Genomic DNA, 22,210 nt, shown 5'->3' with positions numbered 1-22,210 from the left:
ATCTAAGGGGTTATCCGCTTAAATAAGCGACACATGATCTTGTTCTGGACACATCAGGCTAGACTCTGATGCCGGACCTTTCTAGATAGAAACCAGACTCCTTCTGGACCATGACATCATTCTGACATCATAGGTAGGAGCTAGGCTCAGGCACTAGGCCATAGGCCGGTCAATTCTGGACCCTAGGCCCAGGGCAGGGCAGGGCCAGACTATGACATCATATATGACATCATAGAGCACATGATACTTAGTAATCCTTACCCAGCTAGGTACCAGGGGTCCATTACCGGTCCCTGGGGGGTTTTCCCTCATGTATATAAGGCAGCATCCTGGGGCACCCTGTCCCCCAGTTCTATTCACTTCGTTGTTGCGCTTAACAGCATTACCTCCCCCACACTTAAGTGCTTTATCTCCCCCCCTTACCATCAAGCTATAAGGTGGGTTTATAGGTTTTGTGATAGATTGGCTCTTTCAATTTCCGCGTTCGTACTCGATTCTCTGTGATGAAACGCTTGTTGATGAACTTCGTGGTGGCTCTGCTGTCCACCATTGCAACTATATCCTTGTGCCGTCTTTCTCCTTTGAGGCGCACCGGGATGTGGAAGTGCTGGGACCCGTGGTCCAACTCGTAAACATTCGCGGTCGCCAATACATTGTACAAATTGTTATTACGAGGTCCGACGCGTGCGGCACGAAGCGCGGACCGGATCAAAAACCCTCCTCCTTCATCGCCCGATAGTGCTCGAGCTCCTCGCGCATCGACTTCACCTGTGCCATTAAGTCCGCCAGCTCCGATTGTTCGGATTTCGCTGAAGCGGCACTTATACTTGCCGAGGGTGTTGTCGTGACGGGGGTGCTTGTCGCAGCCTGGGTGGAGCCCAAGGCAACCGTAGCCCGCGTGTCGGCGCGTTTTGTGTAAGGCTTGTCCTTACAATTGGGGCACTCGAATCGTCGGTACCCTTGCTTCCCACAGCCGAAGCATGTGCCGGGGAAGTTTCCTTTTCCGACGGCCGCATTGATGCTGGCCGAAGCTGCGTGCGACTGAGGTGCACCACCACGTGCCCCTCCGCGTCCTCGACCTCGGGCCGAGAAGAAATTGTTTAGCTCAGGCCGACGGGCCCGGCTGATGTCGAGGATCTGCTCGACCTCAGTGGCGCGCTTGTCAGCTGCTTGCCACGTGGTGAAGGTTTCGAGCTCGATCTTCCGGTAGACGCGGGAGGGGATGCCGCTCAGGTACTTGTCGCGTAGCTCCAGGTCCCCATACCCAGAGCGATCCGCCGGACCCTTGAACAGCGCGGAGAACTCCGCAGCAGTGTGTTTTTCACGGACCGACTTGTCCGCGCAGAGCTTCGCCAGCTCTACTTGTGCTGCCGCCTCGTCGTCGAGATTTCCGAAGCGGGCCCTGAAGGTGGCGGCAAAGGCTGCTTCGTTTGCGAACGGGGTCGTGGCCCCTTGCACACCCACCTGCACCGATGCGAGCTGGGCAAAGTAGGGAGTGGCCCAGGCGCGGGCGTCACCGTCGAGCAGGCTCAGTGCAACCTGTACTTTGAGCTCGATGGTGGTCAACGACGTGTTGACCATCCAGTAGATGCGCAGCTGCAACAAGAACCTATCGCAATCGATGACGGTTTTGCCATCGTATCGGAGTGGGAGGAGGAGTTTTAATGTCTCCTTGTCAAGGGCGGCTGCGGGGGACGACATTATCGGCGTCGGGGGGGACGGAGGACGCTGCGGGGGCAGAGGCGGCTGTGGTGGCCCTCCGCTGGTCGAACTTCGAGAGGAGCGAGTGCTCGAGCGGCCTCTCGGCGGAGTCGGCGGTGAAGACGCCGAAGGAAGTTCGGTGGGGGGGTCACGTACGTCAGGGACTGCTGACGCGGGGGCGAGCGCTGTCGGCGAGGCGGACCCAGTAGAATCCTCGGACTCGGACTCCGAGATTCCTTCTTCACCTGTACCCTCCTCAGGCTCAGGCTCTGGCGCAGGGTCTGGAGGGAGATCTCCTCAAGCTTGACTGGACTCGGCGACAGTTTGGGGGAGGCGGGAGGTAGGGGAGACAGGGCGAGAGTGCCGCGAGGCAGATCGAGATGCAAGGGTGCTTTGGGGTCCGAGCGGGTGTTGTGCTCGTCGGATCGCTTTGTAGCGAGGGTAATCCTCCTCGATCGATCGGGGTGTCCGATTTGGGCACGGTTGCTGCTCGCAACGATAGAGGACTGTCTCAGGGCCGTCTGGGATGTAGACGTCGATGAGGTCCTGGGAGTCGAATGCATGGATCTGGCCTTGGCAGGCAGCCACGTTGGATGGGGGAAGGACGGGGAGGTGCGCGTACTACAATGGCCGTGCTATGCTAGCCTACGCTACGGCGCCCGAGAAGACACTAGGGTTCGCAGTTCACGTGGGGCCCAGTACTGCTTTTGACTATTATGCAGCAGGAACCTAGTCCACGCGTCCGTGAGGACAAGTACCGCCCACTGAAGTGCAGGTACTGAAGAGTTCGTTCCCTTAGTGTTGGCGATGTATGTAGGGCTATCTACGTATCGTATGTATCGTAGAGTATCGTAAGGGTGCGCACCACCCGACCTGTGGGAAAGGAAAGTGAATATAGGGTGTCCCGAGGGGACGCCGGCAGCTTGGGGAGTTTCGACCTAATGTCGCGACTTGAGGTCAAGCGACTGAGGAAAACTTGAATGCTGGGGGCGTCCGACTAAGTCTCACCGAAGCAATGGTGAGCTATGCTCAAACCTAAGGCTAGGGACAAGTAAATGCATTAGTTAGTAGGGTAAGGAAAGAATACAATGGAGGGCTTACTGACCTAGGGACAAGAGGTCGAAACTGAGGTCCCTAGGGCAGCAGAGGCCGGCTTATATACAGGGGAAGATAAGGGCAGGCTGTGCGCGTTGGTCCGTGCGCAGCTGGTCCCTGCGCAGCATGCCGACGCGGCCCCGGGGGCCGGTGAGTCAGAGCGGCTGTGTCAGCGGAGCCCGAGCTGTGCCGTGCACTGCCGTCCTATCTAATCAGATCGTACAGTAGATAACGACGTGTCCATATCAGGTAGGTAGTACAGAGGTCGCGGGTTCGAGCCCGCGAAAAGGAAAAAATTAAAAAACGGCTAGGCGCCGTGCCAACTCGTGACAGTTATCTACTGTACGATTAGATTAGATGGGGCGGCAACGCGCGGCACAGCTCGGGCTCCGCTGACACAGCCACTCTGACTCACCGGCCCCCGGGGCCGCGTCGGCATGCTGTGCACGGACCAGCTGCGCACGGACCAGCGCGCACAGCCTGCCCTTAACCTCCCCTGTATATAAGCCGGCCTCTGCTGCCCTAGGGACCTCAGTTTCGACCTCTTGTCCCTAGGTCAGTAAGCACTCATGTATCTGCTTACTTACTCATACTAACTAATACACTTACTTGTCCCTAGCCTTAGGTTTGAGCATCGCTCACCATCGCTTCGGTGAGAATCAGTCGAACGCCCCTAGCTCCTTTTAGGTTTTCCCCTGTCGCTAGACCTCAAGTCGCAACAGTGCCCCCGTGACACAAGCTCCCGTATCGTACGCGGTGCGATGTGACCCAAACGGCGGTGGAGGTCCATAACGGTAAGCTTCTCGACTTTAGCCGCGGCATTAGCTGACCCAGTCGAGCGGGGACGGGTAACCAGATACAGGCCACGGGACTTCGGGATGGTGCCAACAGTTCGCCCATCCTTATCAGCAAGGATGCACTTCCCACCAGAGAACATTGCAGAGTATCCCGCATCATCAATATGGCCGATCGAGACGAGGTTAAAACCGAGTGCAGGCGTGTAAAGCACCTGTGTCAAGCGCATCTGTGAGCTTGGCGCAGAGTCGTTTGGTATGGAGACAATAATGTCCCCAACCTCAAGTGCCTCGAAATGCTGCTGGTTTGCGGCATTCAACGTCTGCGGCTTGGTCTCACGAAAGGAGAGGGAGTCCTGGCGGTAAGGTGACATATGATGACTCGCACCGGAATCGTACAAGTCAACGGGAGTAGATTCAGCTGCAACAAGAGCAGTGACAGCTGCGGCGGTAGAGCTATTGTACATGACAGGACTGTTGTCCGGGACAAGCTCTTGGAGCGGTGCTAACTCCTCGTCAGCAGGCTTGTTTACCATAATGTCATCCAGCCAGATGGCAACAGCGGTAAGGCGCGTGGCGACTGGAACGGGCGTGGGTGTAGGAACAGTGTCTGCATTGATGTGCGGGCCCGCATGACCAACGTGGGAATCCATTGAGCTTGACTCGGTCCGTAGTGACGGCAATGAGTGAGCATCTGACTGTTCCGTAAGACCAGTGATGTCTGACGTCACATCGGCATCGAACAGATCCGGGAACACCTCCTCATCCGATGATTTGGAGTGCAGGAACTCCTTCGGCAGCGAGAGGTAAGCGGACCATGCACCGGCAACTTCGTCGAGCGAGGCGACAGCAGCAGTCGCAGCGTTGGCGTTGCCGCTCTTTGGCTTCGCCACAGCAGGCTTAGACGTGTTCGATGAGTCCTTTCCTTTGGCGTCGTCATCCTGCGCCGGGCTGGGGCATTGATCCTTACGATGACCTTTGCCACCACAGTTCCAGCATACACCAACAGGTTTCTGCGGACCACGGCGACCCTTCACCTTCGGCTTCTCGGACGAGATCACACTCACTGCGACTCCTGCGTCCTTCGGCTTAGGCTTGGGCTTGCCACTGTGCCGACGGTCCCACTCTTCGAGAGCGATCTCCATGAGCGCTTCCGCATCAAGAGCCGGCACTTCCTCGGTTGGCACATTTGGCGGGAGTGGAGTAGGTGGCACAACCTGGAAGCGACGGGCAAGCTTCGTAGTGGCAGAGACTTGCGAAACGAAGGTTGAAAGCTCCTCAGGTAGGAAATTGATGACTAATGAGGCATACTCGGCATCGCTGACCTTGATATCGTTGGTCAGCAGCTCCTCGTACTTCACGCGCAGGCGATCAAGTTCGGTGTGGAGGTTTGCACCGGACATTGCGCGCATAGTCAGGAACTGCGTGCGCAGGTTCGCACGCAACAGCATGGACTTCTGTGCGAATTCCTGGACGATTGCGGCCCAAATCGCGGCAGCGGTCTCCTTCCGGGCGTGTTTCGTGAAGGTGATGTCCGGCAGCTTCTGAGTGAGGAGGTACATCGCTAACGATTCCTTCTTATCCCAGGCTGCAATGGCTACCTGTTCCGCTGGCTCCACGTTCACTTCATCAGCAGGTACCGGGCGTGTCGATGTCCCATCGAGATGGCCCCATGCTTCCTTCTGGCGCACGGCAATCTGGAAGCGTTGGCGGAAAGTGGTCCAGTTCCTCCCAGTAGCATCAAGCTTCTCAAAAGCTGAGCTGAAGTCGGCAAGGGACGAACTTGTCATAGCGACGGCGATGGGCTATTGGCGGAGGCGAAAAGAAATGTGTGAGTCTGCTTCAGTTACGGCTCGGGGCTCATAACCTGACGCAACGGCAGGGCTAGAGCACGCGTCGTCGGACTATAACAAATAGGACGAGGACCTCAGTGCGTGCTCGGATACGATGCAAGACTTGTATTTATGCATACCTATAACAAATAGGACGAGGACTACAATGTACGTGAGTATGTGTAAACGAGAACAGAACAAGCTAAGTACTCACCCTCAGTGCGTGCTCGGATACGATGCAAGACTGAGGGTGCGGTCGCAAATGCGAGCGTATAAGACGGCGAGCAGAAACGACAGGCACAAGGTACGTGACAGGTACTATCGGTGCGCACTGATGCTGCGCATGCATGCGCATGGCGGGATGAGTGCCAAGAAGGGGCAGCGCATCAGCGCGTAAATAGCGTAAGGTAAAACAGGGCGATACGGAACGGTATAGTAGCCGGAGAGCCGGCGCGAGAGCGTACGTATGGATTATCTGCTCCAACAATACTGGGCTGCTTGTTTGGTCGCGTCGGACGAAATTCGAGGGTTCGACAGACATGTCAAGGTCGGCTGCTCACCTTTTCAGCTACTCAACGACGAGCTCGAGCTCGTATAGACGCGGATCAGGTGTCCGTGGAGTGAGCTGCGCATCGAATATCTGAGACACCCGATGCCTGACATTGTCAGCAAGTACCTCATGAACTTCCCATCGCGAACGATTCTCTTGCCGCGGGGACATACGATAATGCGCGGGGGGGAGGGGAGGGGGGAGAAATATACATGAATTCAAGTCGACCTAGAAAATGCGTAAGATGACAGTGTATTATTGGAGAATGGGAGATATTGGTATAAGTATGACCATAGAGCTGTGTATGCCGGCCCCCGTCCTTTCTCGAAGGGTGCAACCGCGACGGGATTGGAGTGCAGGTCAGAGGCTCGATGCGTACTGAGTATCTCCCACTTGGGAAATGAACTCATAGTCTATGACCAGTGATCAGCGCTCATTCTAAATCGTCAGGTGAGCTCACATGAACCTTGTTTTTGCTAGCTTTGGAAAAAATGGTTCATATCGAGGCAGAGGAGCAAGGCCATGAGAAACGGAAGCAGAAATGAGTAGACACGACAGAATCTTCTACGCACGCTCTAGGTTCATAAAGACTAATGCGAGGCGAAGCTCTTCCGGACCTTATTCTCACTGCTGTCCTGTGCAACCCAGATGCACGTGGGGTGCAGGTCACAAAGTGTCGTCATCAAATGGCCGTTGTTGGAAGAAATTCGTGCCTCTCGAATTTTAACCAAGTGAAGCCTAATTATAGCTCCACACCTGAAGCGACTCAACGAAGGTAAGATACACACATCTGGAGATTGGTATAAATGAGTGGGGTAAGGAATGGATCGTCACTTTACAAGAATACCAGAATACTATAATCAAAGGCAAAGGCACTAGTAAGTGACAAGGGGGGGAAAGGAGGATGGGCTGAGCCTGAAGAAAAGTGTTCATCATCTTCTACAGAGGACACACGACATCCCGTCAGCATATTCAAGAAATGAGACATCACAATGCGTACAATGCCCGACCCGAAGCGTTGAGAGTATCCATCGCGCTAGTTATACTTGACGGATTGATCCACCAACGAAGTCCATTGCCTTGTCGAACTCCAAGCTGAGCTCCGGAGAGACAGAGGATCGGAGCTCAGGCAGACTGGTACCCATGTCCCCAAGTATGCCTCTGCATCCCGAAGGCTCTGTATCCCCCTTAACCGTGGTCGTGGAGACACGGACTTGGATAGGATAGGAGCCTTCTCTGAACGCTTGCGAAGAGGCGTCACCACTGATCCGGATGATGATGAGGTCGAAGGAGATGCCAACGATCTCCAAAGTCTGGGAGCTCAAGGCGTTACAAGATGGAACGGTATGCGCAGCTACTACTGCTCACCATGTCTGATAGACCATAACAGGCGTTGGTACCGCTGTATGTGGATATGAATGTCGCTAGAACCGAAGCAGTGTATATGACCGCAGACTCGACGATTGCCGTGTTCACAGCTGCAAGTTTCGAGCGGCGACGAGTGGAAGTGCTGGAAGGAAAGAGAGAAGACGTCCACCTGTCGACCCTCCAGATCCTATACACGATCATGCCTAATAGCAGCCACAAGAATTGATTGATTGCACCTAGAGGAAGCAATTTTGGAGCGCGCACCTGTACAGTATACGTTATGAACCAGGGTACTAGCGAAGACGGACGTCAGAAGCGGATAGAGCTTATTGTTTCCGTCCGTAATAGACAGTTCTCCGAGTGTGTGCATGTAGGATAGGTTCGCCACAGCGGTCGCGCTAGTTACCATCACTAGCAACAATGGCATGGCAATGACCCACCACCGCCTGTTCCATAGAATCCAGCAGCGGTATATCTAGTCCCAGATGAGTCATTCATGGGACTTAGCGGCGTCAGTCAGTTTGAAGCTCGCATACCAAAGCCGCGTCCGAGATGACTGTCACAATATCGTACCAGGCACTCTGGGTAGGGCGGCCGTCAGCGACGAACGAACTAACGGCGAGCAACCATAAGTTGTTTACCCTCATGATATTCACTCTTGACGAGATCTGCAGGAACACCGCTTTTGCGTCGCCCTCGCTGTGGTTGTTGTTGACAAACGCGGAGACGTTGTGGCACAGATTGAATAGAACGTCAACCGTGCCGACGATAAACAATGCCGTTGCGACATAGAACCAAGACCAGCTGCAGAGATTGCGACGTACGCCGGTCCGCTTGAAGAGCGTCCATATGCAGATCGTGAAGGTGAGCATGTGTATACCGTATGTGACGCTCTGCAAGAATAACGCGATAAGTCGGGCTTCGGTGATTGGGAAATTGTGCATAGTGGGGAGACTCTTGCAAGGACAAAGTCAGTACATCCAGCCTATATGCTGCTGAGGAAGGCTAGTGTCATGCTCCTACTTTATCATGACATCTAAAAGCTCTTTTGAAGCGAAATTAGTGGTACGTGACCGAAATATTGGCGGATAAACTTTAACTCACCTATACGAAATTCATTCGCCAGGCGCAAATAGCCAATTACTTATTTACGATATTGCGACTGCTGTGGCTTCGGTGATACAACACATCATCTTACGAGAAGATCAGCGATCAAGGCAAACGTGCCAAAGTGTCAATTAATCACCGGCAGCTATACCCGATCTTGGTCTGTACAAGGATCAAACAGCTAGTGAGATCATGTACCCGTCTACACTTACCATCGATGGATTAATTTTGATGCTCACACTGACGGCATATACGTGCGCCTGGAGGAGCAGACGTAAAGGGAATGACTGCAGAAGCATGAAATCGCAGGACCTCTCTTCGCATCTTATCGACAAGGTAACGTTTGACGGACACTGACAGAAACATCCTTTAGAATGTGATCGTCGAAAAGATGAGCGGCGTCTCAGACTCACTATGATGTGGAGGTGTGAAGAGAAGACTTGCGACGATTCGGTGTAAGTCATAGAGGCGGAACTATCATTGGAAGCTCCGGAACGAGACAGATCATCAGTGCCTGCACAGTGCAGCAGAGCAGTAAGTCGCCATAGAGATCAGACTACGTGAAACCCGTTTGCCCGACCGTGGAGACCATTTGATTCATAATGCAAAGATGAGTGTCCAAAGAACTCACGAGAAGCTGTAGCAGCAATTGAGCAAAAGTTGCGAAGCTTTCCAGGGCCAACTCGAAGGGACCGTATCGTGAGGATTTGCAGGCAAGGCACTTTGATCGTGATTCAAAAGCCTATAACTGAGTGGTAGACAACTCGACGCTGATGACACTGGCATGAGCAGCTACTCAAGTCATGCTCTTGCGCCAGCCTTCAGCTTGACTACAACATATACGACAACTCCACAGTCCACAGATGGTGCTGCAGCGCAATGCGGATAGTATGCGGTCTCCTGAGACACTGGGATGCGCCCTCCAGCAGGATGACGTGTGCACTCTTGTAGACTAGATACAGCGTATACCGGGCCAGGGTGAAATGTTAGAAGAAGGGTTCATTGAAGCCGTTGGTCTCCAGGTGGATATCATAAATCCCCTGCGCGGCAGTCCTATATATGCGAACATAATGAATGTCAATTGGTTTACTCAGGTCGCCGAAATGGAAGCAGAGCGACCCGTATGATTCTTTCTGAAATAGGGACCGGAGCAACCCGGACCTCGGAGCCGTGGGGTTGCCGATAAGTTCCCATAAATGGAAGCGCTGGAGGTCTTCAGTCAGTACTTCCTTTGAGTGTGCGGTGCTTGCCATGCGTACGGCAGTATCACTACGAGCTAGGTCAGTGCTTCCCGCTCGAGGTAACGCAGTGCATCCCCTGAGAAAGCGTTACTAAAGGCTGGCATCTGAAGCCGAACCGTGGAATTTCTGATAGCATCAGGACTCAGGATCAGCCCGACAAGCTCACTGCGAAGTCGGTACCTCATCTCGTCTCTTGCAAACGATGCTTATCTCGATGCTCATGCGCACATGTACGTCGCATGAAATCGCAAAGCCTGAACGAGGACATGTGGTTTCACATCATATCTCTCGTCACTCCAGCGGATGCGCTTAGCCTGTCTGCAGTTTGCAAGGAAGCGAGGCCATTCGCTAGACGCCGCTCTCTATCGGAGATCCATCTGCACTCCAGGAATTTCGACAAAATCTGTGACTTTCTACTAGCAGACACCTCTGATCGTCTCCACTGGGTACGCGACCTTACGCTTGCGGGGGATATATTCGGGTCGGAAACCAGCCTGTACCAGTACGACCTCAAAGATGGCGATAACATAAAGTTTGAGTGGGTACCTGTCTTCCTTGAGATCCTACAACTTGCCCACAATCTCCGTCGACTGTCATTATCTGGTACTGAGGTGCTGCTCAAGATGGAGCCTGCGATCGGGGATGCATTCGTCGCCCTTCCGGAGCTCACGTCGTTAGAGCTCAACCACGCTGGCTCACACACAATAAGAATGCTATCCAGGCTACAGAGCACGGTGCGGCATCTCATCGTCCACCACGATACAGCAAGCGATACAGGACGAACCTTCTATGAGTACTTGACTCATGGGGTGACATTTCCCGGTGTCGAGACCATTGAGTTCGGTGACCTCGACAGTGAACCTTACCCGCTCACCACAAAACTCTACCTCGACAGACAGTGGCCTGACGTGCGCCATCTGACTCTATCCCAGACGAGCCTCACCCCAATGTCGACGTGCGCGCGACTATTTTCCGGCATTCGTTCACTCTACCTGAAGTATGCTATTGGATATGATCCTCGCACCCCACCCTTATGGCCCAGCCTCGACTTCGTACGGGGTCAGTGTCGAGCGCTTGATTACTTGACGGTAATAAGTTGTCCAGTCTATCATCTCAAACTCCGTGAAGAAAGCAGCGAGTACGAGCATCCCCCCCGCATCCTCAAAGCCATCAGAAAGCCCTCGCCTGTTGTACTATCAATAAGGGCACGTGTCCCTCTCAACAACATGAATTTCTGGATAGCGCTCCTGGAGTGTGCTCCACGACTGCGGTGTCTCGATTTCATTGTGATCTATGATGACACCGGAAAAGACCGTCTCTGCAAGTGGATCGTGAGTGTGATCATCTTATATTCCAATATTGTGCTCAATGACCGTCATACATTCAGGAAGACATATCGGATGTTTTCGCATCCTCACGCCTCCTTTGCATCAGGATCCGCATCCACGACCGGTTCTGTAAGCTGTCGGATATACACTTCCTGCTTCCTTCCTTGGAACACTTCGCGCGTGGCGTGCGTTCATTGCAATATCTTGCCTTTGGTCTCGGAAATCTGGACTATCTCTCCGAAGCCCGGCCCGGCCGCTTTCGTGGGAAGACGTGTCTCCACATGTGAGGATGGCAGGTCGATTGAGGCAATATCGCACGAATCAGGAAAGCATATACTCGCGGCCATTCGCTCCGCGGATTTCGGTGACGGGAAGAACCTGGACGGTTTGTCGCGCCTTGTCATATTACGTCTGTTGCTGCCGGCTGAACCATTGTGAAGGTCTTGTATCAGTTCGGAGGGGAAAGGAGGTTGAGGCAATGTCAGATGGCTATTACGCACATGAGCATGATATGTCTGGGGTCATACACACCCGCCCAGTAGTCTGATAGGTCCGCTTTCAATAGGAAATCGTAGTCTAGCGCATGTAGCCGCATCGAAGATTCCGCTATGAACGTCGAGTGTTCTCATGATTTTGTTTTCACTACATTGGTCCCAGTATAGACACCTGTTCCAGTTGAACAGACATGCTATGACCATCCCCTTGGTAATAGGTATGAACTTTGTGCGGCCGTCAGAACGCAGATTAGATCTCTCCGAGATCCGAAATGGCTGCGACACAACTGTTACTTGAATGTGAGTCTAATATCCTGATATCATCATATACGGAATCTAGTGCGCAACGCTCATGCGTCAAGACATTTCAGTGATAATCACGACTTCAAACGTACTCACCTTCCATATTTGGATGTCTCACCGATCGCAGTGGCGGTGATGGCTGCATCATCGTGGTGTGCGCAGGAGCGCCCTTTGCTGGTCCGCGTGCGAGCCATTCCTGCTCATTCCCTCTCACCTGAGCCGGCTGAGGCCGAGCTCCGTCGACAGCTCAAGTTGCCTGGTGCGACACAGACGGATTATACTGCTTTATTTAGCTTGCTTTCGTTCCATTCACAACCTGCTTCAGTGCCATGATGATTGCTCTCAGACACAGACCTGTGGCCCGTTTGCTTCCATTCAATTCGGACTGGGTGCCGATGATTTCCGTTGGGGCTTCAACACGATTTACGTTGAGCAATTTCCGAGTGGTTGAGTGCAGTAATTTGCATGGCCGAACAAGGCACCTTCCCTTCACCCTAAGGATCTTAAACTTCCCCTTTGCACCCTGGTTTCGACACGTCAGATATATGGAGGTATTGCTAGCCTTATTTTTAAGCAGTACGTTTATGCCTTATGAGGCTGTACAGCTTGTTGCCATCGCGACTCATTCTACATTGACACAATGCTTCATAGGCCACTAGTATGTTCCTCATTCCTGCGTACCCCTTCCCTGCGGATTGATGCAACACATCAAGACATGTTATATTGAATGCATCACTAGCATATCACTGCGAAACCCAAATGCGATCATCCGCCAACAGCGAAATCGACATCGACATCGACATCGACAATCTTTCTTTCAACATTGCCTACTCAACGAGCAGTGGGGTCGGTAATATGAGGTCAGGTTGCATAGATTGCGTTGAATACAACTCACTATCGAACAGCGACGTAAACGTTACTCTATATAATTGCATCTTGACTCAGTTGGCGCTGCGGCGGCGGTCATAGTAGGCGACGATGAGATCTTGACCATCCGCCTCAGTGTCTGTATATTAACCATAGTCTTAAGCCTCAGCGCAAAACAGAATTCATGCACTAACCCGCAGCAGTGTCTAGAGAAGTACAACAAAGCTGTCAGTACTCGTTGCTGGCAATACATACAGCTATGTGACATACCTGTGTCAGAGATTGGCGAGCCGGTCGCAGCAAGCACGACCAGTGAGAGAAAGGCTACAAGGACAGAAAGACGAGAGAACTGCATGATGGTGTGTACAGAATTTATCGAAGCGAATCGTTGTAACTGGTGCTGAGGAGGAAACCAGAAACGATGCAGCTCATCTTATATATTGTGAACTCAAGCACGACTACCAGGGCCGCTATGAGAGTATGTATGTATGTATACTACATGTGATCCAGCTTATCTTGGAATATGCAATCATGAACAGATGAATACAGTCGCAAGTGTATAGCTTAGGGAATTGCGAGACCAAAGTGGCATAGTGGTCTTTCCTTGTGTGGTCAGAATCACACCTTCTCGGATTCTGTTTGAAATTCTCAACGACAGCTGTTTTGCATTATGGCAACATGAATCTTCGCAAACGCATGGGGGCGTATCCCACCCGCAATTATCTTGCTACTCGAGGTGTATCTTCACACAATGTCATAGTCAGCTGAACTGTTAATCTGTCCTGCTGCTCGGCTGACCTCACATACTGCAAAGACCACTTTGCAAATGAGCTAGCAAACAGCCTTAATGACCTCTAGCAGTGAGTCTCGTGGATATCCTTGTGATGCTTCTGATAAGAGTCAGCAATAGATATTCTGACAGGCATCAGTTTCCAACCTCGGGGCGTATTCCCAGTCTTTGACGCATTTGCCATATGATCGATACTCTGGAAGCTTAGATAACATCCTCGCCCAATCACTAATGCTACCATCCCGCCCACTTCATATCCATGGCAGATATCCTTCGCGCATACAGACCTATCGAGGGTAGGGACGGTTCAACAGACAGTCTCATATCAAAGTACGAAAGCGATGATGAAGCTCACCTCGTGAAGGAGACGCACGGGAAACAGCCATGGTTCAGATTAGTCATTTGGCTGGAGCACCTCGTCGTCGCCGTGTCTTTGATCACAGTAGCGGTTGTTGTTTCTCAACTTCCCAGCGATCGACTTTGTGCGAAGAGGCTGTCGGCATATTGTGCGTGGTCCCCTTTTCGAATAATCGTGAGCAGGACTTACATGCTTCCAGCGACAGCGATGGATATCGTAGAGTATCAGGATGTCAAGTTTAACGGAACGAATGAACATCAATCGATTTACAAAGGAGAGCCTAATCCGGACCTTGACAACGCTTGGGATGCACTAGTCTTTGGAAGTGGGTGATATATACATCGCATGGACATAGACGTATCCTTACGAAGTGCTACACAGCGAAACTGACGGCAGTTTCCGCAGAGGCAGTGGAGAAACTGGGAAAATCCGTGCAGCCTTCTCTCGTCAAGTTTATGGATGAAGATGGCGGCGGGTACATGACCACGATGGAAGTCACGCATCAGCTCCATTGTCTGGTAAGTCTTGTTCGTGTTCTTTCCCGTGCGGTGATGCACCTAACTAGCCTCCAGAACTTGCTACGCAAGTCAACCTACTACGACTATTACAAGTCGATGGCAGACCCCTTACTCCGCAGTTCACCAGATCAGTACCGCTTGCATTTGAGTATGACATTATGCAACCCCATTTGCAGTTCCTGGTCATGCTAACGGGTACCTCCTAGACCATTGCATAGACATACTGCGACAGCAGCTCATGTGCACAGCGGATGCTGGGCTAATCACCTATCAATGGGTCAAAGGCTACGAACGGCCCTATCCGGACTTCAGTACTTGGCACAAATGCAGAGCTATCGATAAGCTCTGGGAATGGAACGAGGAGCATGCGGTCCACGTTCCTTGGAGCCGCATCAAGAGGGTCGAACAAGGGATGGACTTGGAGGAGGCTCCATAGTCTTTCGTATGGGTGAAGGCCGTGGCATTACAACTCGCTCTGGGAGGCTCGAGAATACTCACCAGGCAAACCTTCTTGGAGACCGTGGATTTCTGCGCAACTGGGAGCGCTCATATGCTTTATGAATGTTTGAGCCGATTTTATGTAAACAAAATGTATGACACATATATCTCGAAACTGAAGAAACCGGCGTGCTTGTTGATAACATGGCTTGGTCGATGAGATAGATCTCACACGGACACGTTCAGACGGCTTACGCCCACGGTGATTATGTTATGCTCTGATCCCCGCCCGCCCCTGTTCCCTGTTAGTTGTCCTATACTCTCATCTCCACATCTATACCTAATAGCTTTGACATACGACCTCTGCTCCAATAAGCGCATATATCAAGAACGATGTAACTCCAGAGGAGGTTCCACAACCATTGGTCTTTTCCCACTTCCAATAGGCTCGTCTGGCTCACGGACGCGCTCATTGGCCGCTGAAGGCTCCTCATAGACCGCTCAGAACTCCAGTCACGGGATTTGTCTACCGCTAGTGCAGCAGAATAGCCGCGTCTCGACACAGGAGGCCGCAAATTCTGTCCCGGAACACCGACATCGGGTGTCACGCTTGCAGGGAATGTCATTGCGTAGGAGGGCAGACGATGATGTGATGTGGATGATGAGCATAATATGACGATATTCAGCTAGCACCGACTCAGGTCACGTACCGGCAAGCCCATTGATCTTGAAAAGTGATGAGACGATGGATTTCTCCGTGATGTGCCCTTAATCTTGACTATCCACGTCTATCCACTGGCATGGGACATTGCACCCGGTGCTTATTCGTGTCTTTTCAGTTTTGATGCGATTTGACGGCCCACTTTGACTTGGTGGTCTATTCACCTAAAATCATAGTGTCTTCTCATATATATACACACATATAAGGTATGACAATCTCCTCCGTGTGGCTAACTCGTCTTATCGACACGCGTCCGAGGTCACAACCCGGAAGTCCAACAGTGCTCGCTACTGTTACTGCAAGAAAAGGCCGCCTTGTAATCGAGAGAAGGAGTATATGAATATTATGATGGATCAGGCGAACGTACTTCTTCAAAAATCTAGTCAGAAATTGCACTAGAGATGAGCGGTCGAGAGAGAACTCGAAAAATTACAGACCGCAGGACTTAATTGTCTGTTTCGATTGATTTTGCAGATACAACAACGCCATTTGTCCGCCGCATGAGCAGCCTGGAATCGTGGGAGAAGATATATTGCCATGCGGTCCGCGGTCTGCAGAAGGCTGCGAGCAGGATCAAAGTATTGGGGTGGTCATCGGAGGCGCTCATTGTAGTGCCATCTTGAGCGCCTTCAAACTCCGGATCGAAGCGCGCGTTCATCATGCCGGCCGCTCTTCATGGTACACTATGATCAGAATACTGCTTACTTCGTATCCTCTGGATCTCGGGCACTTCCCGGCGAGTTCGTATTCTTCTCCAACTGGCAAGGAGCATGGCCCAATATCAGACCTTCGAATGGCTCATTCAGTCTTCAGCTAACCTTAAGACGTTATTTTTCGCAGCGCTAGCAAGAGGGACGTCCTCTTGACATCCTGCTCGTCATGGGGCCACTGTCCCAGAGTGTTTTGGCGGATTTCTGAATGTCTCGTGCGTTGCGAGGCGCGTGGCCGGCCTCGGGGGATGGGGAGGCCCATCTCTCAGTTCGAGAGCTTGCAGGACAAAATTACGCACATCTGGCTCGAAGGAGCTCGATCAGATATTCCGATAGACACTTCGCTTGCAGGAATCTCCCACGACCTCGGCCATTCGATCACGACGTAGGTGCAATGACAGGCACCCTCTGGCTTTACCATTTGCTGTATTCGTTCTCCACTCTTATACGTATCGATCTCATCTCGGACGGTCGGGATCTACCACTCGTGCTGCATCCCAGTTATATACTACAGGCAGTGCGAAACGTATCAGCTACAAGGATGACTGCAGTGTGGCTTCATCATGCAGTGTGCTGTGATGCACGCAGGACTCGCCGTATCCAGGAACTGATTGCACTCATGATTTCGAATGGCTTGAACATCGTGTTCATCCCCTCCGCTTATCGGCACGTGTAGAGAGGTATGTGTGTCCCAACTGCAGTAAATGACAGTCGGGATGACGGATCCTCGCCCCATGACCTTTGTTCAGCGCCTCCTTCATTTCAGCATGAACAAATGATCTTCCTCCGTGTTGAAGCCAAGTCGCTACTGAAGTTCACCGAATTATACCAGACGCCCTGGAAAAACCACTCAGTAGCACTCCTTGAATGATTATCTGGTACAGTCGCTATTTAATTGAATGTGTCGCTCTCCAGAAGCCTCTTTTTAGCTTTGCAAGCCGCAGAAGTACTCAAGTCACTATGGACAATGCTGTGCAGGCTCATTTTTGATTGGCTATGATTCACCCAAGTATGCCTTCGCCCAATCTAAGAAGTAGAAGGGCTCTCGGAGGCTATCCTACTCATGGCTTCGATGTTGCTTGAAAGACTGCACGTGTACGGAAAGTTCGCTGTGAATATTCCACACCGCATTGCCTCGGGCGCATCGATTGATAAGTGCCGGGGCCTCGAACCATATAAGCATGGGTTGGACATGACTGACATTGGCCAGAACCTTTGCTGGCTACCACTGCGGCGCGCATGACTTCGTACCGACCGTACAACATCACTATTGCTGACTGCGAGCCCCTCTTCCAGTACTCACCCTCGCGCGATGGGCCGAGTGATTCTTCGTGGAACGTCCCCTTATATAGCGGAGCGATACAGGTTCGTTCTCTCCTTCTTGCAACCCTTTCGTCTACACGACTGATTCGGTGAACGCAGCACTACACAGCCTCCTCTCCGGGTGCCTCTGTCCAATTGATTTGGACAGGTACTGCAGTCTGGATTTATGGTATCGGTAACACTTCAGACTACGAAGTCCGGAGCGATTCCGACCCAACCCCAACGCGCGTCCTTAAAGCCGCTGATGATACTATTCTATACAGCCAGGGAGGGCTGCTTTATGGGAAACACCGGGTGAACATCGATGTCACCGGAGGTTCCGTAACTATCATCTCAGCGACGACTACAGTCGGCATGGGTGATCCGAAGTGAGTCCGGCTATTTACGCCATCTCTCGGGACTTATAAGAGTGCATAATCCAGCACACATCTTGGGAATCGCACCATCGCTGCGGTAATTTCGTCGTCTTCTGGCGAAACCGCGCTGAACCCGATGTTCTCGCCATCTGATGACAACCAATGGTCAATTCCTGTTAGCTCGAGTGCTATCACTGCCGTGTACCTCGAGACATCTGCTCGTTACGCATCAATATTCTTCCAGGTCAACTCCTCAGTAGCTTTTGAACTCTACGGTGTCATCGGCAGCGAACATGGCGCGTACAGCGTCGCACTGGACCCTCCCGCTCCCAACACAGGCATCGGTGTCGTAATCGAATACAATGCTTCATACCCTGTGACTACTACTGGGAGCGTGCTGTACATTGCGACAGGATTGAATCGGTTACAGACATACAACGTCACTATCACTAATCTCGACGCCGCGAAACGTTCGTTGGAAAGTGTTGTTATCTATGACTCCAGCGTGTGAGCAACTCGACATGCTTCCTATGGCTCGTCTGACCACTTGGCTCCTATAGCACATCGACATCGTCAAGTATAGCTTCTGCTCAATTTACCGCTCATGCCTCCCAGAATAGTACGAGCTCATCTTCCGTGGAGCATTCAAATCACAAGACTCTGGCGATTGTAGCTTCCACGGTGCGTCCAAGAATGTGTCTGCTCCGCGCGAGATTAACGAATTGTGCAGGTTGGCGGCCTACTTCTAATCGGAGCCGTTGCATGCTATTGCTATTACCGGATACGCCGCAGCGGAACTCAGTCCCGGGCTCATGTCGATCTCGGTACCCCTCCACCTACGGCCACTACGGTGTATGATGGGGCATTTCCGCCCCTCGCTGATCCCTGTTAGTTGTCCCATACTCATGTCTCCACTTTCTTACCTGATGGCTTTGTCATGACCCCTTTTCCCAGACATGAAGGCTTATGAACCTCTAGGGGGTTCACAACCACCGGCCTCTTCCCCGTCTATAGGCTCGTCTGTCTCACGAACGCGCCCGTTGGCTGCCGAAGGCTCCTCGTCGAGCGTTCAAGATCCCAGTGACAGGAGCTATCCACCCCTAATGCAGCGGGGCCGGCGGACCCGCCACGACTCGATACAGGAGGAGGAGGCTGCAGATTCTATTCCAATAACACCGCCACCTGGTTATACATTCTCAGGTAATTCTATTGTGTGAGAAGGCAGGAAGCCAAGCGATTATATGTATGCTGAGCGCAGTATGATAATAGTCAGCTTGTAAACCGTTGGAAGTACAGTCAATACTTGAAGTAAGAGGTCACATGATCGCGTATGTACTGTTCGTCCTGTACGCGACTCCTTACACGTTTGCTGCCTACAAGCTGCATGCAACACGATTACATTACTATTGTCTTACGGATAAGCGGGTCAGGGACAACCTGGCATAAAATGCTCTTGTTTTGCATACGTGACAAGAGAACGTGGATTCAGATATTATCCTCGCGATTTACTCCAGCATGTCACGCGACAGGCTCACAATACAATGCTTGACGGACTCCCGCGACTTGCAGCAGCGCAGCATGTCTCATTCAAAGCTCACTTCTTACACTTGAGCTAATTAGGTTGTTCAGTGCTGTACAATTCTGTCGCATGAATCTTACGCCAGCCGGGGCTGTTTGTGTAAACAATGCATTCCAATTGGTGAAATTATATTGAGGGCGATCCGCCCTGCCGCAGATGCTGATTCAGACTTACGACTCCGAGTGACGGCAAGCATCTTAGAGGGTGCTCTAACTTCGGGCGCTCCCGCTTTTGGAAGGTCATGAGCTCTTCCGCGTCTCTAATGTCCAGGTCGTTCCGGTCCATACTAGCTAGACGGTCAATGCTTCCTGCTCGAGACAACACAGCCCCCGGGAAGACTTTGCGAAAGACTGGCATCTGAAACCGAACCGTGGGGCTTCTGATACCACCGGATTCAGTCCGATTTGCTAACTTGGGGCCAACCCGTCCTTCGAGCGTCATTGGAAAGTCAGTACTTCATACCTTGTCTCTTTGACGATCCTCATCTCGCTGCTCATGCACACATGCACATAGCATGAAATCGCAAAGCTTGAACGAGGACATATGGTTTCACATCATATATCTCGTCACTCCAGCAGATGCGCTTAGCCTATCCGCAGTTTGCAAGGAAGCGAGGCCATTCGCCAGACGCCGCTCACTGTCGGAGATCCATTTGCACTCCAGAAATTTCGACAAAATTTGCAACTTTCTACTAGCAGACATCTCCGATCGCCTCCACTGGGTGCGCGATCTCACGCTTGCAGTGGATATATTCGAGCCAGAAGCCAGTCTGAGTCTATACCAATTCGATCTCGAAGCTGGCGGGAACGTAAAGTTTGAATGGGTACCTGTTTTTCTGAAGATCCTACAGCTTTCCGACAATCTCCGTCGACTATCAATATATGGTACTGAGCTGCTGCTCAGAATGGAGCCCGCGATCGGGGATGCGCTTGTTGCCCTCACGGGGCTCATGTCATTGGAGCTCAATTACGCTGGGTCACACACAATAAGAACACTAGCCAGGCTACAGAGCACGGTGCGGCATCTCATTGTCCACCACGTTAAAGCGGGGAATACTGTACGGAACTATCATGAGTACATGACTCATGGGGTGACATTTTCCGGTGTCGAGACCATTGAGTTCGGTGACCTCGTCAGTGAATCTTACCCGCACACCAAAAACGTCTATCTAGACAGACAGTGGCCTAACGTGCGCCATCTAACCCTATCTCAAGGGTGTCTCATCTCACTGTCGACGTGCGCGCGACTGTTGCCCGGCATTCGTTCGCTCCACCTGAAGTCCGCCCCTGGATATGATCCTCACGGTTTACCTTTATGGCCAAACCTCGACTTTGTATGGATCCAATGTCGAGATCTTCATTATATAACGGAGATCAATTGTCCAGTCCATTTTCTGAAACTCCGCGACGACACCGGCCTACGGTATGAGTTTCCACCCCGCATCCTCAAAATCATCAAAACGCCATCGCCTGTTGTTCTATCAATAATGGTCCATATCCCTCTCAATACCATGCTTTTTTGGATAGCGCTTCTTCAAAGTGCTCCACGACTGCGGTGTCTCGATTTCATTGTGATCTATGATGACACCGAAAAAGACCGTCTCTGCAAGTGGATCGTGAGTGTGATCATCGTATATTCCAATATTGTGCTCAATGACCGTCATACATTCAGGAAGACATATCGGATGTTTTCGCGTCCTCACGCCTCTTTTGCATCAGGATCCGCATCCATGACCGGTTCTGTAAGCTGTCGGATATACACTTCCTGCTTCCTTCCTTGGAACACTTCGCGCGTGGCGTGCGTTCACTACAATATCTTGCCTTCGGTCTCGGCAATATAGACACTCTGTCCAAAGCCAGACCCGGTCGCTTTTGTGGGAAGACATGGTGGTGGTGGGTCACCACATGTGAGGAGAGCAGATCGATTGAGGCCATATCGCGCGAGTCGGGAAAGCATATACTCGCGGCCATTCGTTCTGCGGACTTTGGTGACGGGAAGAACCTGGATGGTTTGTTGCGCTTTGTCTTCTTACGTGTGTTGCTGCTGGCTGACCCATTTTGAAGGTCTAGTATCGGCTCGCAGGGGAAAGGAGGTTGAGGCCGTCTCAGATAACTATTACGCAAATGAGCATGATATGTCTGGGGTTATACACACTCGCTCAATAGTCTGATAGTCTAACAAGTCTGCTTTCGATAGGAGGTCGTAGTCTAGCGCATGTAGCCGCATCGAAGGTTCCGCCATGAATGCCGAATACTCTCGTGATATAACTTCCAGTCTCCGCACTGTTTTCAGTATACAAATACATTCAAGTGGACCAGAAATGCTATGAAAATCCCGTTTGTTTGTGCCGCCGTCAGTCTGCGTCGGAAAGCAGATGAGATAGTTCCGAGATCCGAAATGGCCGCGATGTTGACTTTTGGGTAGACCGGGCAAGCGTCGCTGCCGGCCCAGGTCACGTGGTCGGTGTGAGAGTAGGACTTATGTAGGCGTCGCCCCATCGGTTTGTAAGCTTATCCACCATTGATCCCTGTCCATCGAAGACGTTGTCTGCCGGCGGTCTTTCCGGCGTCGTTCTCACACGCGACACAGCTGCTACTTGAGCGTGAGTCCGGTACTCCTGATATCATGCAGAATCCAGTGCACAACGCTCATGCGTTCAAAGCAAAACATTTTAGTGATGATCACGACTTCAAACATACACACCTTCCATATACAGATGTCTCACCGATCGCAGTGG

At 51.8% G+C, this 22,210-nt stretch overlaps 8 protein-coding genes across 8 annotated transcripts; 4 read left to right on the top strand and 4 right to left on the bottom strand.

The window, feature by feature from the left end:
- Positions 1 to 1,961: 1,961 nt before the first annotated feature.
- On the top strand, positions 1,962 to 3,053 carry POSPLADRAFT_1138627 (hypothetical protein; the record flags this gene model as incomplete). The annotated part of the gene is made up of 4 exons (XM_024484931.1): positions 1,962 to 2,041; positions 2,217 to 2,313; positions 2,811 to 2,946; positions 3,022 to 3,053. Coding segments are annotated over 4 exons (345 nt in total), but the record flags the coding sequence as incomplete, so codon positions are not given.
- A 788-nt stretch (positions 3,054 to 3,841) lies between these two features.
- On the bottom strand, positions 3,842 to 3,997 carry POSPLADRAFT_1094960 (hypothetical protein; the record flags this gene model as incomplete). Its single annotated transcript, XM_024483122.1, has 1 exon — positions 3,842 to 3,997. A coding segment is annotated over one exon (156 nt), but the record flags the coding sequence as incomplete, so codon positions are not given.
- Positions 3,998 to 4,575: 578 nt separating this feature from the next.
- On the bottom strand, positions 4,576 to 5,587 carry POSPLADRAFT_1039219 (hypothetical protein). Its single transcript, XM_024477505.1, has 4 exons — positions 5,473 to 5,587; positions 5,178 to 5,421; positions 4,934 to 5,117; positions 4,576 to 4,872 (listed from the first exon to the last, which is right to left on the bottom strand). The coding sequence occupies exons 2-4, from the start codon at positions 5,378 to 5,380 to the stop codon at positions 4,654 to 4,656; spliced, it is 606 nt and encodes a 201-aa protein (XP_024340700.1). The 5' UTR covers positions 5,381 to 5,421; positions 5,473 to 5,587; the 3' UTR covers positions 4,576 to 4,653.
- Positions 5,588 to 7,012: 1,425 nt separating this feature from the next.
- POSPLADRAFT_1137383 (hypothetical protein) lies at positions 7,013 to 8,911 on the bottom strand (the record flags this gene model as incomplete). The annotated part of the gene is made up of 6 exons (XM_024484785.1): positions 7,013 to 7,285; positions 7,341 to 7,576; positions 7,605 to 7,815; positions 7,877 to 8,296; positions 8,660 to 8,707; positions 8,861 to 8,911. 6 exons carry the CDS (start codon positions 8,909 to 8,911, stop codon positions 7,013 to 7,015), a joined length of 1,239 nt encoding a protein of 412 aa, XP_024340699.1.
- Positions 8,912 to 9,954: 1,043 nt separating this feature from the next.
- On the top strand, positions 9,955 to 11,563 carry POSPLADRAFT_1032422 (hypothetical protein; the record flags this gene model as incomplete). The annotated part of the gene is made up of 5 exons (XM_024476856.1): positions 9,955 to 10,747; positions 10,793 to 11,019; positions 11,076 to 11,201; positions 11,260 to 11,401; positions 11,457 to 11,563. The coding sequence occupies 5 exons, from the start codon at positions 9,955 to 9,957 to the stop codon at positions 11,561 to 11,563; spliced, it is 1,395 nt and encodes a 464-aa protein (XP_024340698.1).
- Positions 11,564 to 12,754: 1,191 nt separating this feature from the next.
- Positions 12,755 to 13,035, bottom strand: POSPLADRAFT_1054530 (hypothetical protein; the record flags this gene model as incomplete). Its single annotated transcript, XM_024480531.1, has 3 exons — positions 12,755 to 12,819; positions 12,875 to 12,886; positions 12,951 to 13,035. 3 exons carry the CDS (start codon positions 13,033 to 13,035, stop codon positions 12,755 to 12,757), a joined length of 162 nt encoding a protein of 53 aa, XP_024340697.1.
- Positions 13,036 to 14,035: 1,000 nt separating this feature from the next.
- Positions 14,036 to 14,782, top strand: POSPLADRAFT_1137288 (hypothetical protein; the record flags this gene model as incomplete). The annotated part of the gene is made up of 4 exons (XM_024484778.1): positions 14,036 to 14,153; positions 14,210 to 14,346; positions 14,401 to 14,494; positions 14,553 to 14,782. 4 exons carry the CDS (start codon positions 14,036 to 14,038, stop codon positions 14,780 to 14,782), a joined length of 579 nt encoding a protein of 192 aa, XP_024340696.1.
- Positions 14,783 to 17,454: 2,672 nt separating this feature from the next.
- POSPLADRAFT_1136905 (hypothetical protein) lies at positions 17,455 to 21,643 on the top strand (the record flags this gene model as incomplete). The annotated part of the gene is made up of 10 exons (XM_024484742.1): positions 17,455 to 17,580; positions 17,638 to 17,906; positions 17,961 to 18,401; positions 18,455 to 18,575; positions 18,625 to 18,781; positions 18,849 to 19,094; positions 19,872 to 19,920; positions 19,987 to 21,088; positions 21,145 to 21,505; positions 21,537 to 21,643. 10 exons carry the CDS (start codon positions 17,455 to 17,457, stop codon positions 21,641 to 21,643), a joined length of 2,979 nt encoding a protein of 992 aa, XP_024340695.1.
- Positions 21,644 to 22,210: the final 567 nt, after the last annotated feature.

The sequence above is a fragment of the Postia placenta genome (assembly GCF_002117355.1).
Source record: "Postia placenta MAD-698-R-SB12 unplaced genomic scaffold POSPLAscaffold_4, whole genome shotgun sequence".
Lineage (NCBI taxonomy): Eukaryota > Fungi > Basidiomycota > Agaricomycetes > Polyporales > Adustoporiaceae > Rhodonia > Rhodonia placenta.
Note: the sequence above shows the minus strand (reverse complement) of the source record. Positions and strands in the feature narration are given on the sequence as shown.

Coding starts and splice junctions, on each gene's coding strand:
- POSPLADRAFT_1039219 (XM_024477505.1), bottom strand. CDS start 5,380: ATGACAAGTTCGTCCCTTGCCGACTTCAGCTCAGCTTTTGAGAAGCTT. Junction 5,118..5,177: donor GAACAGGTAGCCATTGCAGC/CTGGGATAAGAA, acceptor GCCGGACATCAC/CTTCACGAAACACGCCCGGA. Junction 4,873..4,933: donor GCGTGAAGTACGAGGAGCTG/CTGACCAACGAT, acceptor TCAATTTCCTAC/CTGAGGAGCTTTCAACCTTC.